The sequence below is a fragment of the Syngnathus typhle genome, linkage group LG12 (assembly GCF_033458585.1).
Source record: "Syngnathus typhle isolate RoL2023-S1 ecotype Sweden linkage group LG12, RoL_Styp_1.0, whole genome shotgun sequence".
Lineage (NCBI taxonomy): Eukaryota > Metazoa > Chordata > Actinopteri > Syngnathiformes > Syngnathidae > Syngnathus > Syngnathus typhle.
Window position 1 is genome coordinate 12,159,872 of NC_083749.1, and position 20,347 is coordinate 12,180,218.

At 46.2% G+C, this 20,347-nt stretch overlaps 1 protein-coding gene across 12 annotated transcripts in view; it reads right to left on the reverse strand.

Annotated features, from left to right (window-relative positions):
- mvb12ba (multivesicular body subunit 12Ba) overlaps nt 1–20,347 on the reverse strand; it is a 106,871-nt gene that overhangs the window by 78,006 nt on the left and 8,518 nt on the right. For 10 of the 12 annotated variants that reach the window (XM_061293905.1, XM_061293900.1, XM_061293903.1 and 7 more), the window contains one exon: nt 5,605–5,725. In XM_061293905.1, the coding sequence (XP_061149889.1) occupies nt 5,605–5,715 (111 nt within the window). In that variant the 5' untranslated portion in view covers nt 5,716–5,725. Of the gene's footprint in view, nt 1–4,916; nt 4,975–5,604; nt 5,732–20,347 lie in introns of those variants that run through there. The other 2 variants (XM_061293906.1, XM_061293901.1) reach the window with 1 other exon arrangement.

The following is a 20,347-nucleotide window of genomic DNA, read 5'->3' on the forward strand; positions in this document are numbered from 1 at the left end:
GCTGCCGTCTGATGCAGAGACACAAACAACAGTCAGCACCCATCCCCCCCCCCCCCCACCCGAAGGCGGGGGGAGGCTACCCTCTCGTTCACCGTAGTGAACCCTAATGTGCAGGCGCCCAGCCGGGGGGACAATAAGTACACCTGCTCGACGCCTCTCACCGTAGGCAACTCCAGAGTGGAAGAGAGTCCAGCCCCTCTCGAGAGGGCTTGTACCAGAACCCAAACTGTGTGTGGAGGCAAGTCCGAGTATGTCTAGTCGGAACTTTTCTGCCAGAGAGGTGACATTTCATGTCCCAAGAGCCAGCTTCTGCAGCCGGGGATCGGACCGCCAAGGTCCCCGCCGTTGGCCGCCGCCCAGCTCTCTTTGCACCCAACCCCTTTGGCTCCTCCCACAGATGGTGAGCCCATGGGAAGGGGGACCCACGTTTTCTTTTTGGGCTGTGCCCGGCCGGGCCCGATGGACGAAGGCCTGGCCACCAGATGTTCGCCTTCGAGCCCCAACTCCAGGCATGGCTCCAGAGGGGGGCCTCGGCGACCCGGGAAAACAAAGTCCATTTATATTTTTCTTCATAAAGTTAAAGTCAAAGTCCCAATGATCGGCGCACACACACATCTGGGTGTGGTGAAATTTGTCCTCTGCATTTAACCCATCCCCATGTGATTTTGATCCAGCCTTTGGGGGAGAGGGGAGCAGTGAGCAGCAGCGGTGCCGCGCTCGGGAATCATTTGGTGATAACCCCCCAGTTCCAACCCTTAATGCAGAGTGCCAAGCAGGGTGGCAATGGGTCCCATTTTTATAGTCTTTGGTATGACCCGGCCGGGGTTTGAACCCACAACCTTCTAGTCTCAGGGCAGACACTCTACCACTAGTCCACTGAGCTGTTGGGGTTTGCATGAGCCGTGCTTTGTCTGGCCCCTCACCTAGGACCCTTTTGCCATGGGTGACACTACCAGGGGTATGAAGCCCCAGACAACATGGCTACTAGGATCATTGGGACATGCAAACCCCTCCACCACGATAAAGTCACGTCTTCTTATGGGGATTTGAGGAAGGGGGCTGCGTGGCAGACCTCTGAGTCTTAGTCTATATCAGGGGTGTCCAAACCTTTTGCAAGGGGGGTTTGGTTAGATGAAAATGTATAGGGGCTGATCATTCGGACTGACATTCCTTGAACCATTACCATTGCAAATTAACTAAATCAACAGTTAGACTAGTTAGTTTCAACTAGTTAGATTAAAATAATAAATTAAATACAAATAAGTTTGTTTTAGTATTATTGTTGTATTAATGAGAAGGGTGATATTGGCGTTTCGATTGCACTACATAGGCCAGGTTGGATGTATCATGTCAGATTTTTAATCCAAATTCAATCATTCTTCGTTTGATCTTTTTTACTATTTTATACATTATAAAATACTTCATAATTACAAAACAATCATCCACAGTCTTTTTGTCGTCTATCACTAAGAGTGGGCGGTGTGGACGCGCAGTAGTGTTTGTAAAGTTAGTAGTAATTAGACAGCGCTTTCACCAGTCCAGGGGTTATTTTGCCTTTCCCTGTGCAGCATCACTGGAAGAGTCTCCGATCTTAACTTCACCTTAGTCCTTGGTGTGCAGAAATTTGAATGAGTAAGTGTCTGTGTCACTGATTGTCTTGCAAACAGACACCTACGTGCACGTGAACCGGGAAGGGACGGGGAGAACACCCTCGCACCCGATCACGAGCGCTCGCTCATGTGCGTGTTCCCGTTGGTACGCATTTTGTTTCTGTGACTCGCTCCGGGGCGCGCAGGTCCCCGTGACAGTGCCAGTGGACCACACATTATTGATTTTATGACAAAATGCTTTGAGCCGGTCTAAATATAGACACGGGTTGGATTTGGCCCGTGGCCGGATTTTGGGCATGTCTGGTCTATATTATTTAGGCCTCTCACCGGCAGGCCTGCAGTTAGTTCGTTGTTACAGCTTGTTGTCTTTGTTGCTTTGCCTTTGCTGACTTGTATCTTATCATACTTGTTTCCTTGGTTGGCACAGTGGTGAGTGGGAGCCTTTTTCTAGGAGCCTATTATGACTGCACTCATGTCATCTGTATGTCTTTTATAGACCCACTCTGCGGTATGAATGCTGCTAGAAGATTGGATTTCCCTACTGGCATCAATAAAGTATCTTATCAATCCATCCATCCCCATCCCCCACCCCACCACACCACAAACACCACTTTAAACAGCGACCTAAAGACAGAGCAGTTCTGTCAAACTGCATAGTCTGTCAACATAGGCAGTCGTGTGATTACGCAATCCTCAGAGGAGGCTAGACAGGAAGTTGGCTCCTCTGAGCGAATAGTCTTCAGTTTTAAAATACCGTTTTTTTCCGTGTATAGTGCGCCCCCATGTATAGTACGCACCCCTAAAAATGGCATGCTGATGCTGGAAAAAAGCTTGTACCCATGTATAATACGCACCCAATTTTTATGAATTTTGTTTTTAAAAAAAAAATTAATTTTTTTTTTTTTTTTTTTTTTTAAGTCCCAATGATCGTCACACACGCAGGGAGGCAATGGGTCCCATTTTTATAGTCTTTGGTATGGTCTTAACTAGGCTGGATGTAATTTTTTTTGTTGGCGTTGATTTCTCCGACTGCCCGTAAACGCACCACCGCGCTCCGTGCGCGCACGGGACAGCAAACGAGCAGGTGATCGAGCAAGCGTCTGATACGAGAGCATTGCGGTCGCATGGAGCGTGTTTGAAGTGAACAGCAGAGACAAAAGGAACAAGGCAAAGTGTTGTGAAATAAAATATTACCTGTAATACGGATTTAGGTAGAGAACTGAACTCTCACTCTTTATATAGCTGACGTGTCTTGCGCATCCGTTCTGCGCATCTGTAATGGCGGCCTCCGTATGATATCCGGTTTGCGTGTGTGCGTGTGTGCGCGTGTGTGCGAGAGCGAGAGAGAGCGAGAGCGCAAGAGAGAACTCTCAACCGTAGCACGCCGCCGACCGCCCAACTGCACCGCGCTGGTAGCATTATTGTGACAGAGCCATCGCTGAAATTTAGAAGATATTTTTAAAGTCCTGATGTACTTTCTAAAATTTAAGTGGACCTCAGTGCGCACTGCGCAGGGAGCTTAATTTGGTGCGGTCGCGCAACCGCAGCGCGCCGGGCGCTCACTGTCGCATTGCTTAAAGAGCGCCTTTGTGTTTTAGGATGAACAGCAGAGACCAAAGGAACAAGGCAAAGTGTTGTGAAATAAAATTTTACCTGTAATACGCATTTTGTTATTTGCTGATTGAAACTGCTAATTAAACTGTGAATTGAAACTAATAGGAAGAAAACAACTCTCGCTCTTAATATAGCTGACGTGTCTTGCGCATCTGTTCTGCGCATCTGTAATGGCGGCCTCCGTATGACGTCCGGTCCGCGATGGAGATTAAAAACAAACAATATTTGACAATAACACACCCTCAAGGATTGCACCATCGCATCAAACGATGTGTCGTCAATTATGTATTTTACTGACTAAGTGTGTTGGCCAGGATGGCTGAATGCGATGCACGATTGACAACAAACAAGAAGAAAGGTGAGTTTTATTTCGGGGGAGATTTGTCATGTCTCGTCCCCAGTTTTGCTATGTGTCTAGGTTGCCATAGTTTCTGTTCGCGTCGCCCCTCTCTTCCTGTGTCACCTCAATCGATGTAACATGTTTTGTATCTAAGTCCTGTCTGCCCCTCGCTCACCGTTGGATCATTGCATGTGTTACTGTCATTCTGTTCCTGTCTTTGGTAATGTCACCCTGTCTTTTTGTTCCACGACTTTGTCGGTCAGTCCTGTTGTTGGTTTTGTTGTACCATGACTTTCTTTAAAAAAAAAAAAAAAAAAAAAAAAAAAAACTAAAAACAAAAAATTAAAAAAATTTTTTTCTTTGTACCCATGTATAATACGCACCCCAGATTTTAGGACAATAAATTAGGTAAATTTCGCGCACTATACACGGAAAAAAACGGTAACTATAAATTTTCAGCGATTTTGGTTCAAAATGATACAAAACTATTGAAATTAAAAGGAAAATGACTTTATAATAAAAACAATTGAATTTGTTTTTCCCCTTGTAATGATGACAGGGGAGGCATAGCCTCCCTTGCCTCCTCTGACCGCACGTCCCTGCTTACGAGACACAAATTGAGCTTTCTGGAAAGCCAGGATCATTGCAGAAGAGCAACGTGACAACGACGAGACAATGAGGGACGAAAGGGAACTTGGCATGTTTAATGGCGAACTTGATAAACTGTCTAATTTGGATACAGAAGATGAGGATTTTGATAAGTTTGCATGTTAATATCAACTAACAATGTGAGTACATGATTAAATAGTACAATAAAGTACAACAGAAGCCTTGCTCCTGTGACATTTTTCTTTTTTCTCTTTACCGTAAGTCATGGCATCCATGCGCCCTATAATGCAGTGTGTCCTATGTGTGGATTAAAGACAGAAAAGACCCTGGAATTGAGTCTGTGCCTTTTAACCCGAAGCGCCTTATGGTGCGGAAAATACAGTGGGTCGTAGCCACCTGACTGAATATTAACAGCTAAAACATATAAATAAGCCCACGGTATCGCCTTCAATTTCTGTTGTTCCATTATTTAAAAAGATGTCAGAAATGCTGGGACAAGTTTAATTCACGTTGAATGTACTATCATCATCGTCTTTATACGTACATAGTTTAAAGCAGTGGTCCCCAACCTTTTTTACGCCACGGACCGGTTACATGTCAGAAATATTTTCGCGGACCGGCATTTATATAAATAAATAATACATTTATATAAATAATACATTTATAATAAATATATAAATACGATGAAATAAAATGATACGACTGACATAAAAACAAGTGCAAATGACAAAAATAAAACTCACCATTACGTTGAATTAGTGGGAGCACTGAGTTTGTTTCTCAGAAACGAGCCGGTCCCATCTAGACGTAATCGGAGACAATGACACCCGAAGTGATTAAGGTTAGTCTTTTATTGCAGGATGCTTGGTGTCCATGTGTTGAAGCAGTTTTGAATGCTTCATTGCCTGGTTAGTTAGCCTGTCGCCACATATTAGCTTTGCGGGCTCGACTGGGGAAACATGTCACGTGACCGGGACGAGTGTCTTGACCTGAATTAATTGATCGTCGATAATTTATTTTTTTTTTTTTTCCTGTGCGGCTTGGCGGCCCGGTACCAAGTGACCCACGGACCGGTACCGGTCCGCGGCCCGGTGGTTGGGGACCACTGGTTTAAAGAATTCAAGCTGTAAGGTATTGATGGTGATATAGGAGCAGCTCCTTGCTGGTGCAATATGCTGTGATTTACATGATTCGATTAGTCGACTAATTGCAGCTACTGCTAGTTATTAGTCGACTAGCAAAGTAATTGCTTGTGGCAGTCCTAGTTTGAATGCAATTGCAAAATTCATATGCATCTCAGGAGTGACATAGGAGATGCTGCATCCAACTTCACTGTATGACCGGGATTAACAAGTAATAATCATGATTTATTATGTTTATTTAGGACAATTACACTAGGATACAAACAATGAAAAACGTAAATGATCTTACAACATCATAACCAGTTGGTGCTCTGCTTCTGGAGGCTACAACACCAACTCCAGTGATTGGGTCCATGGGCAGCTCTGGCAAAGCCTCAGAAAGTTCCCAAACTTCAGGCATCTCTTAAGTTCTGCAGTCAAAGGGTAAAGGAATTTTTCAAAGAGTAAAGCAATTTTTCTCATTCAAAAAACTGTAAGCAATCATTTGATGAATTGTTTTAGTATATGATGATATATACTGTGATAAAATAGGATTTGCCTCATCCTAGTTTAAGATTTTCGTTTTTTGGAGCATTTTGGCATCCATCATACTTAAATGTTTCACATCATCAATGCAATTAAGTAACCCACAAAGTCTGCAAATTAAAAAAATATTTCAATAATTATTTTATTTAAAGTTTCTGTAAAACAAAATAAAATATGAAAAGATTTGTTCAGGTTTTTAGGGAGGTGAGGTGGAGAGAGAACTAGAGATGGGCAATACTGGGGGAAAAATCCACTATGAAATCAAATATATCTCAAAAACTATATACTATACAGTGTGATTAAAAAAAAGAATACGCCCAAATCATTACCTAAACAAAAAAAAACTTGAGCTACGAGCAGCTATAAAGTTCCTTGCAACCCTGGCCACAGAGTATTGGCACGGTGGCAAAAATCGAAAACTGGAGATGGAAATTTTAATGGAGTACACCAGAGTAAAAACAAGCATCATTTAATGCATGTTACCACTGCAACAATGATTGACAAAATAAAAAGCTTTGTTCTTTCTTATCAACTTGAACATCTTGAAATACATCTGCAATCACAACTCAATATAACGTCAAGGAGTTCTTTAACACATGATCTCTGTAAAAGGGAAAAGGGGAGCAGATTGGAAAGAATATTGTGCTGACCTAGTGTTGCACGGGATACCGTTACCAATATCAGTACAATACCTTGGTATTTTAGCATAAAAAATATCTTGATACCTTTCTTTTTTTCATCTCAGCTTCTTCCCCCAGGCTGTTGCTCTGATGAACTCACACCACTCATAGAGTCTCAGAGACATTACTGTGCAATAACATCCTGCTCCTCACACCTTTTTGAATTTGTCTACACTGTTTTTGCCATTATTCACATGTCCTGAATGTTGTTAGTCACCTAAATGTTGAACAGAGGGTGTGTTTCTACCGAAGTCAAATTCCTTGTTTGGCACGCTCAAACATGGCGAATAAAAAACTCTTGAATCTTGAATTTATTTTAAGGCAGCTTGCCAGCTTTGTCTCAAAGGCAAGTATACGCACACGCCAAGCCACCTATATGTTGTGTGAGGAAGCGGCTTGAAGTGCCTGGCACGCATCCTTCTGTGTGTGTATACAAGAGGAATACGTCTTGAGAAGCGCCTTATGTGTTCTACCAAAGTAGACTACTTACCCCCGAGAAAACTGGTTAGTTGATTGATTGAAAATACTAAAACATTACACGAAAGCTTAAAAAATGTAGAGAAGGAAAGGAAAATCAGCTATCGTAAATCAAAGCTGTTTAAACGTTTCAAGTGAGTGGGAGGGGGGTACAAAATAACGTATCTAGCCTCACCCAATATTTTCTGTCATATTTCACAAAACAAATATGTTTACGAATGTGTTTAATGAACACAAGTTCATGAACCCATTCATATTTGGACAAACATGAACAGAACGGTGTGCATTGTTGGTTTGTGAACATTTTTGTGTGCCTGCGTTCATTCTGGGGCCACTGATGGGTTCATTTTCGTTCAATCGCGTTAACCCCGAAAGCGCGTTGGATAGAAAGCCTTGTTTAATTTTGAGAAAGGTACATTTTTGGACCGCCAAAGGGGTCCTTTGTTACGTTATTTCAAGTCAGGTGTGTTGTTGGTCAGTTTGCCGTCCATCTTCCACACAAATCGAAGTCTGTTGATATTTTATTAAAAAAGAAGCAATACGCAGATGACAATATCAGACTCAACAAACATGAGACATACTTTTACGATAAGACTGTGCTTAGCAACAAAACTGTTACAAGTTCAATTATTAGGCCTATTTATTTCCCCTTAAGTTAATGTTGGCCTGTAATTAGCTAACGGAATGCTCACATCTGAAGCTAGTTTCATAGACAAACACTTGCCATTTGCTTGCCATTTCCTGAAAATTGTTTTTGTGTCATAGCTGAACATGTGCCAAGCATAGAATTTGGGGCAGTTCAATCGCAATTGCATTTACAGGGGCTCTTTTAAAGGAAGCATGGAAAATTGACTGTTTTAGCTTTTGAAATAATTTTCTTGTGTATATGGAGTATCCAGGAGTATAAAAATTGTGATATACAGTAGGGCATAAAAGTATTTAGTCAGCAGCCAATTGTGCAAGTTCTCCCACTTACAAAAAAGTCAAAGTCAAAGTCAAAGTCTGCTTTATTGTCAACTTCTTCACATGCCGAGACACATCGAAATTACGTTTTCTCTATCCCACGGTGACGAGACATATTACACGATAGACATACAAGTAAACGACACAATATAAAAACAAGAAGGCACAAACAATAAATAATAAGAGTGATAAATAATAAATAAACAGATAACAACAAATAAGAAGAGCAAAACGGAGCCACTGTGCATACAGCAGACAGTAAGCATAGCGCAAAAGAACAGGACGCTACGCAGAACGGGGAAGCGAGTTCAGGATCCTAACAGCCTGGAGTATGAAGCTGTTTGAGAGTCTGGTGGTGCGGGAGCGCAGGCTCCTGTACCTCTTCCCAGAGGGCAGAAGCTCAAACAAAGAGTGAGAGGGGTGACTCACATCACTCACAATCGTGGTCGCCTTGCGGGTGAGATGGGAGGTGTAAATGTCCTTCAAGGAGGGGAGTGAAGCACCAATAATCTTACCACCCGTGTTCACTATGCGCTGCAGGGCCTTCAATTTGTAGTCAGTGCAGCTGCCACCCCAAACAGCAATACAGCTGGAGAGGACGCTCTCAATGGTGCCGCGGTAAAATGTAGTCATGACGGCCGGAGGAGCGTTCGCTCGCCTGAGTTTCCGCAGGAATTACAGGCGGCGCTGAGCCTTCTTCACCAGTGATGCAGTGTTGGTGGACCAGGAGAGATCCTCACTGATGTGCACCCCCAGGAACTTGGCGCTGCTCACTCGCTCCACCACAGCACCGTCGATAGTCAGCGGCAGGTGTTGGGTGTGACCCTTCCGGAAGTCCACAACAATCTCCTTGGTCTTGTCGACGTTCAGCAGGAGGTTGTTGTCCCTGCACCACGTGGTCAGAAGGTCAACCTCCAGCCTGTATTGAGTCTCGTCTCCCTTGGTGATGAGACCCACCAGAGTCGTGTCGTCAGCAAACTTCACTATGCGGTTGTCGCTGTAGGTTGCAGTGCAGTCGTGCGTCAAGAGGGTGAAGAGCAGCGGACTGAGCACGCAGCCTTGGGGGGCCCCCGTGCTCAGCGTGATGCTGGCGGAGATTTTGTCGCCAACACGTACTACCTGTGGCCTCTGACAGAGGAAGTCCAGTAGCCAGTTGCAGAGGTAGGTACTGAGGCCCAGCGTGTCAAGTTTGCTGATGAGGCGTTGTGGCACAATAGTGTTGAAGGCAGAACTAAAGTCCACAAACAGCAATCTCACATACGAGTCCCTTCTCTCCAGGTGGGTGAGGGCCGAGTGGAGGAGAGAGCAGATGGCATCCTCAGAGGACCGTTTGGCTCGGTACGCAAACTGGAAGGGGTCAATGATGGGGGGTGGGGGGGGGGGGTGAGAACGAATCGGATGTGCTCCATGACAAGCCGCTCAAAGCACTTCATGATGATAGGCATAAGTACCACGGGGCGGTAGTCATTGAAGCAGGACGGAGTGGGTTTCTTCGGCACAGGTACGATGGTGGCAGCTTTGAAACACGACGAGACGATGGCCTGCTGCAGGGAAGTGTTAAAGATGTCTGTGAAGACATCCGTCAGCTCACCAGCGCAGTCCTTCAGCGCTCGACCCGGGATGTTGTCAGGGCCCGCCGCCTTACGGATGTTGATAGCGGCAAGCGCCCTCCTCACGCTGTCGGCGGAGAGGCACAGGGGCAGCTCGTGTGAAGGGGGAGTGGCCTTTAGCGGGCAAGTGCTGTTCTGAGCGTCGAAGCGAGCAAAAAAAGCGGCTAAGGTCATTGAGCAGACGGACGTCGCCTTCACAGCTCTGCGGCGCGGGCTTGTAATCCGTGATGGTCTGAATGCCCTGCCAAAGGCTCCGTGCGTCCCTGCTGTCCTTGAAGTGGGCGGTAATTTTGCACGAGAACGCCTTCTTTGCATCTTTGATGCCCCGGGACAGGTCGGCCCTCGCAGTCCTCAAGCCAGCCTCATCCCCCGCTCTAAAGGCTTTGTCCCTGGCCCTCAGCAGCCTGAAGACAGCACCTGTCAGCCATGGCTTCCGGTTAGCCCGAGTGACGATGGATTTTGAGAGAGTCACATCATCAATGCACTTCCTGATGTAGGAGGAAACAGAGCCAGCATACTCTTCAATGTCTGTCCGATCGTCGCAAGTGGCAGCCCTCCTAAACATGTCCCAGTCAGTAGAGCCAAAGCAATCACGAAGCGCATCAGAGGCACCCTCAGGCCACACCCGTACCTGCTCGCGAACTGGCCTGGACGCTCTCACCATTTGTCTGTATGCGGGCAAAAGCATAACAGTGATATGGTCAGAAAGTCCAAGATGGGGGAGGGGGGCGGCTTTGAAAGCTCCTTTATGCGAAGAGTAGACCAGGTCCAGGAAGCTGTCGCCACGCGTAGGAAAATTAACATGCTGGTGAAGCCTCGGAAAAATACCGTTTTTTTCCATGTATAGTGCGCCCCCATGTATAGTACGCACCCCTAACAATGGCATGCTGATGCTGGAAAAAAGCTTGTACCCATGTATAATACGCACCCAATTTTTATGAATTTTTTAAAAAAAAAAATTTTTTTTTTTTTTTTTTTTTTTTTTTAAGTCCCAAAGATCGTCACACACGCAGGGAGGCAATGGGTCCCATTTTTAAAGTCTTTGGTATGGTCTTAACTAGGCTGGATGTCATTTTTTTTGTTGGCGTTGATTTCTCCGACTGCCCCTAAACGCACCACCGCGCTCCGTGCGCACACGGCGGCTCTGTATGGGAGAGACGTTGAAGAGGAATAAAAACACCCTTGGAAACCAAAACTTGCCCCTCGTCGTGACTCGGAGCCGCAACAAATGTTTCGGATTTGTGTAGGGTACATTGTGGCAGACGGCAAACTAGCAGGTGATCGAGCGAGCGTCTGATACAAGAGCATTGCGGTCGTATGGAGCGTGTTTGAAATGAACAGCAGAGACGAAAGGAACAAGGCAAAGTGTTGTGAAATAAAATATTACCTGTAATACGCATTTTGTTATTTGCTGATTGAAACTGCTAATTAAACTGTGAATTGAAACTAATAGGTGGAGAACTGAACTCTCGCTCTTTATATAGCTGACGTGTCTTGCGCAACCGTTCTGCGCATCTGTAATGGCGGCCTCCGTATGACGTCCGGTCCGCGATGGAGATTAAAAAACAAACAATATTTGACAATAACACACCATCGAGGATTGCACCATCGCATCAAACGATGTGTCGTCAATTATGAATTTTACTAAGTGTGTTGGGCAGGATGGCTGAATGCGATGCGCGATTGACAACAAACAAGAAGAAAGGTGAGTTTTATTTCGGGGGAGATTTGTCATGTCTCGTCCCCAGTTTTGCTATGTGTCTAGGTTGCCATAGTTTCTGTTCGTGTCACCCCGCTCTTCCTGTGTCACCTCAATCGATGTAACGTGTTTTGTATTTAAGTCCTGTCTGCCCCTCGCTCACCGTTGGATCATTGCATGTGTTACTGTCATTCTGTTCCTGTCTTTGGTAATGTCACCCTGTCTTTTTGTTCCACGACTTTGTCGGTCAGTCCTGTTGTTGGTTTTGTTGTACCATGACTTTATTTAAAAAAAAAAAAATTAAAAAAAAAAAAATTTTTTTTTTTTTCTTTGTACCCATGTATAATACGCACCCCAGATTTTAGGACAATAAATTAGTAAAATATTGCGCACTATACACGGAAAAAAACGGTAGACTTCAGGTTAGCATGATTAAAATCCCCAGCGAAGATGGTGAAACCGTCTCTTGTTCACTGACAGCCTGGTACAGTTCACTAAGAGCCGCGATCCTGTCGCCTTCGATGTTGGAAGGCGGGATGTAAACCGCGACTAGCAGAATCGCAGTAAATTCCCTTGGCAGGTAAAAAGGACGGCACTTAATGATCACGAACTCCGCCAGTGGCAAGCAGTGCTTGCATACCACTACAGAGTCTCGGCACCATTCGTCACGGATGTAGACGCATATTCCACCTCCACGAGATTTCCCCCCTTGTACAATGGCCCGGTCCGCCCAATAGCACGCTAGCCGCTCCAGATGTACGGCAGAGTCCGGAATGTTGACAGACAACCAAGTCTCAGTGAACACGAGCACACGTCAGTCCCGCACTGTCCGGTTTGTAGATCGCAGCAAGCGAATGTAATCCATTTTGTTGTTCAGCGATCGAACATTCGCCATATCACTGTTATGCTTTTGCCCGCATACAGACAAATGGTGAGAGCGTCCAGGCCGGTTCGCAAGCAGGTACGGGTGTGGCCTGAGGGTGCCTCTGATGCACTGCGTGACTGCTTTGGCTGTACTGACTGGAACATGTTTAGGAGGGCTGCCACTTGCGACGATCGGACAGACATTGAGGAGTATACTGACTCTGTTTCCTCCTACATCAGGAAGTGTATTGATGATGTGACTCTCTCAAAATCCATCGTCACTCGGGCTAATCGGAAGCCATGGCTGACAGGGGCTGTCTTCAGGCTGCTGAGGGCCAGGGACAAAGCCTTCAGAGCAGGGGATGAGGCTGGCTTGAGGATTGCGAGGGCCGACCTGTCCCAGGGCATCAAAGAAGCAAAGAGGGCGTTCTCGTGCAAAATTACCGCCCACTTCAAGGACAGCAGGAGCCTTTGGCAGGGCATTCAGACCATCACGGATTACAAGCCCGCGCCGCAGAGCTGTGAAGGCGACGTCCGTCTGCTCAATGACCTCAACCGCTTCTTTGCTCGCTTCGACGCTCAGAACAGCACTTGCCCGCTGAAGGCCACTCCCCCTTCACACGAGCTGCCCCTGTGCCTCTCCGCCGACAGCGTGAGGAGGGCGCTTGCCGCCATCAACATCCGTAAGGCGGCGGGCCCTGACAACATCCCGGGTCGGGCGCTGAAGGACTGCGCTGGTGAGCTGACGGATGTCTTCACGGACATCTTTAACACTTCCCTGCAGCAGGCCATCGTCCCGTCGTGTTTCAAAGCTGCCACCATCGTACCTGTGCCGAAGAAACCCGCTCCGTCCTGCTTCAATGACTACCGCCCCGTGGCACTTACGCCCATCATCATGAAGTGCTTTGAGCGGCTTGTCATGGAGCACATCCGATCCGTTCTCCCGCCCACCATTGACCCCTTCCAGTTTGCGTACCGAGCCAAGCGGTCTTCGGAGGATGCCATCTGCTCTGCCCTCCACTCGGCCCTCTCCCACCTGGAGAGGAGGGACTCGTATGTGAGATTGCTGTTTGTGGACTTCAGTTCTGCCTTCAACACCATTGTGCCACAACGCCTCATCAGCAAACTTGACGCGCTGGGCCTCAGTACCTGCCTCTGCAACTGGCTACTGGACTTCCTCTGTCAGAGGCCACAGGTAGTACGTGTTGGCGACAAAATCTTCGCCAGCATCACGCTGAGCACGGGGGGCCCCCCAAGGCTGCGTGCTCAGTCCGCTGCTCTTCACCCTCCTGACGCATGACTGCGCTGCAACCTACAGCGACAACCGTATCGTGAAGTTTGCTGACGACACGACTCTGGTGGGTCTCATCACCAAGGGAGACGAGACTCAATACAGGCTGGAGGTTGACCTTCTGACCACGTGGTGCAGGGACAACAACCTCCTGCTGAACGTCGACAAGACCAAGGAGATTGTTGTGGACTTCCGGAAGGGTCACACCCAACACCTGCCGCTGACTATCGACGGTGCTGTGGTGGAGCGAGTGAGCAGCGCCAAGTTCCTGGGGGTGCACATCAGTGAGGATCTCTCCTGGTCCACCAACACCGCATCACTGGCAAAGAAAGCCCAGCGCCGCCTGTACTTCCTGCGGAAACTCAGGCGAGCGAGCGCTCCTCCGGCCGTCATGACTGCATTTTACCGCGGCACCATTGAGAGCATCCTCTCCAGCTGTATTGCTATTTGGGGTGGCGGCTGCACTGACTACAACTTGAAGGCCCTGCAGCGCATAGTGAACACTGCTGGTAAGATTGCTGGTGCTTCGCTCCCCTCCTTGAAGGACATTTACACCTCCCATCTCACCCGCAAGGCGACCACGATTGTGAGTGATGCGAGTCACCCCGCTCACTCTTTGTTCGAGCTTCTGCCCTCTGGGAAGAGGTACAGAAGCCTGCGCTCCCGCACCTCCAGACTCTCAAACAGCTCCATACTCCAGGCTGTTAGGATCCTGAACTCGCTCCCCCGTTCTGCGTAGCGTCCTGTACTTTTACTGTCTGAACTGTCTGAATGCACACTGGCTCTTATTATTTATTATTTGTTATTACTCTTATTTATTGTTTGTGCCTTTTTGTTTATGATGTTTTTTACTTTTGCGCTATGCTTGCTGGCTCCGTTTTGCTCCTCTTATTTATTGTGTTATCTGTTTATTTGTTATTTATTCATCACTCTTACTATTGATTGTTAGAATTTTTGCCTTCTTGTTTTTATATTGTGTCGCGTACATGTATGTCTATCGTGTTATGTGTCTCGTCACCGTGGGATAGAGAAAAACGTAATTTCGGTCTCTTTGTGTGTTGTGACATGGGGAGAGATTGACAATAAAGCTGACTTTGACTTTGACTTTGACAGAAGAATGGAAGGCACGCAAGCCTGGCCCGGACGCCCCCGCGCTTGCCCCTCTTCAGCCTCCTCGCACACCGCTTTCGACGCGTCTCAACCGGGGGAGGAATAGCAGACGAGCCCGGCGACGCTTCAGGACGTAGCAGTCCGAGCTCCTTTAATGTCCCCGCATCAAAGTCCAGAACTCGACAAAACTCGCTTTCGCCGATGTCAAGCAGAACCTGCCTGCCGTACCTGCTAGACCAGGGGTCCCCAAACTTTTTCCTGTGAGGGCCACATAACCTTTCCCTTCTCTGATGGCGGGCCGGTGGCAGTTTGTAACAGAAAAAGTGTGACGATCGTAGGGGAGCTTAAAAAAAATTTTTTTTTTTTATTTTCCAGAAAGCCACACATAACCAAATAACGGTTATTTAATAACCCTTTCCAGGTTCTTTACAGAAAAAAAAGTCAGGAAACAAATAATAACACTATTAATGAAATAAATAATAACTAAACCCTCTCTGAGTTCTTCACAGAAAAAACAGGAAATAAATAATAACTAAATAACTCTCTCTGGGTTCTTCATAGAAAAAAAACCATGGAACATTAACTTTCTGTTGTGCCATGCACAATCTTAACAGATAAAAGTTCAGCTCAGTTGTCAGAGCAGAACCTCTCTGACACATATGAGCAGTCTCTTAAAGTTCTTGTGTTCCTTCCTTATAATCCTTTTGTAGGTTCCAGTAGGCTTGTAGACACCGCTGTCTTTTTTGTTAAAGTTTGATAGTGCGTCATAGTCTGGAGTAAAATTTGTTGTGGCAATTCTTAGGCGAGATCCGAGGTGTTGGTCCGTTTACCTCGATCTGTGACGGGTAGATGTTGACGTTCATGTGGCTGAACGTCACGTCGCGTACGTCGAGCCAAATTGGCAACTCTTTTAAACGCTCGGCACTGTGTTCACCCTGCTTTACTTGGGCGACATTTTAACGGAAGGATTCCAGGGGAAGGTTTGTGGGTGGCTTTAGCGCAAAACTGCATCTGAAAGCTCAGCGCGCAAATTACAAGAATGCTGTCGTCACAGCCCACGCTCTAAATTCGGGACTGATACAAATAGAGCGCGAGTGCGCCATGTCCGTACACGCACTTGTGAGTGTGCACCGAGCTTTCTGACACGGCTTCCGGTAGTAAATGCGCAGGCGAGCGCTTCCCCATCTACTGGGGAAACGCAGTCATTGCAGGCAAAATGAGCAAAAAAAAAAAAAAGTTTAATAATACAATTTATTCAGGGTTGGCGGGCCGGATTAAACGGTCCCGCGGGCCGTATCCGGCCCGCGGGCCGTATCCGGCCCGCGGGCCGTATCCGGCCCGCGGGCCGTATCCGGCCCGCGGGCCGTAGTTTGGTGACCCCTGTGCTAGACGAACAAAAAAAACTGCCGGACAAACACTCATTTGACGGACAAAACACCGTTTGGAGAGAGGTCGCTGTGTATGCACGCGCCGCCATCTTGCCTATAAATGCTATATACATATGAAAATAACCAAGAAAAAGAGAGATGGCTGAAATTTTCATCATCATAGGTACACTTCAACTATGACAGACAAAATTAAGTAAAAAAAATCCATAGAATCACACAGATTTTTAAAGAATTTATTTGCAAATTATGGTGGAAAATAAGTATTTGGTCAATAAAATCTCACCCCGTGGGGTCAAAATGATCACAAGAACGGTGAACAAAATTCCCAGAAAAACACGGAGGGACCTACTGAATGACCTGCATAGAGCTGTGACCAAAGTAACAAAGACTACCATCAGTAACACACTACGCCGCCAGGGACTCAAATCCTGCAGTGCCTGACATGTCCCCATGCTTAAGCCAGTACATGTCCAGGCCCATCTGAAGTTTGCAGGAGAGCATTTGGATGATCCAAAAGAGGATTGGGAGAATGTCATATGGAACGTGCACCATAATTTGCAAATAAATTCTTTAAAACCCAGATGACGTGATTTTCTGGAACTTTTTACATTTTGTCTCATAGTTTAAGTGTACCTATGATGAAAATTAAAGGCATCTTAGACTTAGACAGACTTTATTGTCATTTTGTAGACACTCAGTGCCCACAAAACGAAATTAAGTTGCATACGGCTCTCAACAAAGGAATGACATTTCGGCTGGATAAAAAGTGACATTTCTATATAAATATGAAATAAGATAAGATAAATATAAAGTGCAGCAATGAAGGAAACAAAAAAGCGCGCAGTGGAATGCTAGGTTGACTGTTCAACAGTCTGACGACAGTAGGGAAAAAACTATTGCAGAACCTGGTAGACCTGCAGCGGATGCAGCGAAACCTCTTCCCAGAGGGTAGCAGGGAGAACAGTCCTTGGTGGGGGTGTGATGGGTCACTAATAATATTTCGGGCTCGGGACACACAGCGCTGGGATGACAAGTCCTGAATGGAGGGAAGAGGAGCCCCGATGATCCTCTCTGCTGTCCTCACCACTCTCCTTACGTTCTTCCAATCGGAGGCGCTGCAACCCCCACACCACACCGAGACAGCTCGTCAGAATGCTCTCTATGGTGCTTCGGTAGAACGTCCTCATGATGGGTGGGGGCAGGTGGGCTCTCCTCATCCTCCGCAGGAAGTACAATCGCTTCTGTGCCCTCTTGACCAGTGTCGTGGTGTTCCCAGTCCAGGTGATGTCGCCTGAGATGTGGACCCCCAGGAATTTAGTGCTGCTGACCACCTCCACATCCGAGCTGTTGTTGATCAGTGGAGCGTGGTGAGGCTGGTTCTTCCTGAAGTCGACGATGATCTCCTTCGTCTTCTCCACATTCAGGATCAGGCCATTGTCTCTGCACCAGCCCACCAACTGCTCCACCTCCTCTCTGTAGTCCAGGTCGTCGTTATCACTGATGAGGCCCACCACCGTTGTGTCGTCTGCAAACTTCACGATGTGATTTGTGGTGAACCTGGGGACGCAGTCGTGTGTCATCAGGGTGAACACCAGGGGGCTCAGGACGCAGCCCTGAGGGGAGCCTGTGCTAAGGGTGATGACATCTGAGGTGCTCTGTCCGACCCGGACTGACTGAGGTCTGTTGGTGAGAAAGTCTAGCAGCCAGTTCCGAAGGGGGGTGCCGAAGCCCAGGCGTTCCAGTTTTCCCACCAGATGCTGTGGAATGATGGTGTTAAACGCTGAACTGAAGTCCAGGAACAGCAACGTGGGTGTTCCTCTCCTTTCAAGTGGAAGAACTGACTAAATGCTTATTTGACCAACTGTATCCCTCCAGGGGGTATTCCAGAAAGTAGGTTCAATAATCTGAGTCTATCCCTGAACTCTGAGTTAACTTACTCTGAGATGGGAGACTATTTGGTTCAAGAAAAGCTGATCCGAGTTAGTTCAATCAACTCTGAGTATGTTCACCTGGAGTTACGCGCGTGCACAACTCCTATAAAAAGCCATTATCAATTAAGTCCCGATACCACAAGTCACCATGACAACAACTGAGAAAAAACAGATCACCTTATTTAAAACAATCATAACAGTATCTCTGCAGCACCTGGGGGGTATTCCAGAAGGCGGGTTATGTGAAAACTCTGAGTAAGTTACCCCGGAAACAAGGGCAACTGGGTTATCCGTTCCAGAAAGAGAGGTAACTTAAACTCTGGGTCAGTTACTTCCGTAACTTACTGTGTGAACATGACCTGCTCGCTAGTAGGTTTACTATAAGAGACCCAGAATTTCAATCTGTCTCCTCCCACACAACGAAAGCTGTTAATCATGGATTGGCCGTTAATTCAAAATCCGATTGACATGGAAGCCGTAGTAATTTGAAATGGTTTACGTCTCGAGAGAATCTTCCGACCCAGATCAGATGTTTCATCATTTCTAGATGAATATCCTTTCGAGCGCTACTGCTTTCTTTCTTTCTTCGAGGAGGCTGAAGAGGGGCGAGCGCGGGCCAGGCTGGCGGCCAACCCAGCCCCCGTGCCTTCCATTCTTCTGGCGAATGTTCGATCGCTGGACAACAACATGGTTTACATTCGCCTGCTGAGATCTACGAACCGGACAGTGCGTAACTGCTGTGTGCTCGTGTTCACTGAGACTTGGTTGACCGTCGACATTCCGGACTCTGCTGTACATCTGGAGCGGCTAGCGTGCTATCGGGCGGACCGGGCCATTGTACGAGGGGAAAATCGCGAGGAGGTGGAATGTCTACATCCGTGACGAATGGTGCCGGGACTCTGTAGTGGTATGCAAGCACTGATCGCCACTGGCGGAGTTTGTGATCTCCAGGCTGTTAGGGTCCTGAACTCTCTCCCCCGCCTTCTGCGTAGCGTCCTGTACTTTTGCGCTTTGTTCTGACTGTCTGCTGTGCACTCTTGCTCCGTTTTGCTGCTCTTATTTACTGTGTTATTTGTTTATTTATACATCACTCTTATTATTCATTGTTTGTGCCTTGTTTTTATTTTGCGTTGTTTACTTGTATGTATATCGTGTACTATGTCTCGTCACCGTGGGATAGTGGAAACGTAATTTCGATTTCTTTGTGTGTCTTGGCATGTGAAGAGATTGACAATAAAGCAGACTTTGAAGAGTATAATTTATCTCAAAAACATTCGCTGGCTGTGGGATGCCCGATGGTGTAGTGGTACAATTACCTGTCTTGTGTGCGGGCATCATGAGTTCAATTCCCACACACCCTGAATGACCACTAACATCAGAGCAATCTTTATGCATAGCACTGTTGTTTTGCAAATGGCATTTTCTTTATATTATCGGGGATGCAGAGCATTACTTTTATTCTGTTGGCTGAGCGGAACTCGGCGTTTGTTTTAAAATAGTATTTTAATGAGTGTTGGTGTAGGCTACGGCGTCACATTTTAAATGACTACAATAGGTATAAAACAATTGAATTTGTGTCAAGTTAGGGTAAGAAATAGAATTGTAGAACTAACTGAGAAGACTTAGGAAAACATTTTGTTTGGGGTTTAAATTATTTGAAATAGCCACATACCGTAATTTTCGGACTATAAATCGCTCCGGAGTATAAATCGCACCAGCCATAAAATGCCCAAAAATGTGAAATAAAAACATATATAAGTCGCTCCGGAGTATAAGTCGCATTTTGGGGGGCAATTTATTCGACAAAACCCAACACCAAGAACAGACAAGAACGAGCAACAACAGGCTAAACGATACGGTATGCTAACGTAACAAACACAAACGAGGAGCTGAGAACGGGCATGGCGCAACATTCAGTTATTTAAAAAAAACTATTACATAAATAACACGTTCATAAAACCATCTGTGTCACTCCAATTCATTAAATCCATCGATCGTCCTTTTTTCAACAATGCCGTGTGCCGCGCCGCAGTTCAAATTATTCCACAGGCCCATACAACGATATATAAACTATATTTTAAATAACTATCACATAAACAACATTATCAAACCATTTGTGTCACTCCAAATTATTAAATCCATCGATCAAATTTCTCATCTTTTATGACATCCTGGTGACAGAGGACATGTCCAGAGGATATGGCGCTTTAAAGTGTTAATTACTTTATTTGATTTTTTCTCTCTATTTTTCATGTTTTGAATATGTTCAAGATAAAGATATCAAAGCATGTGAAGTGATCAACTATACTAAAAATAACGTGAAGTGGTCAACTACCGTAAATTCCGGACTATAAACCGCGACTTTTTTCCAAAATTTTGAACCCTGCGGCTTATACTCAGGTGCGGCTTATATAAGGATTTTTTCGTGATTTCTATGATGACTTGATCACTTAAAGATTCAAGATTCAAGAGTTTTTTATTCGTCATGTTTGAG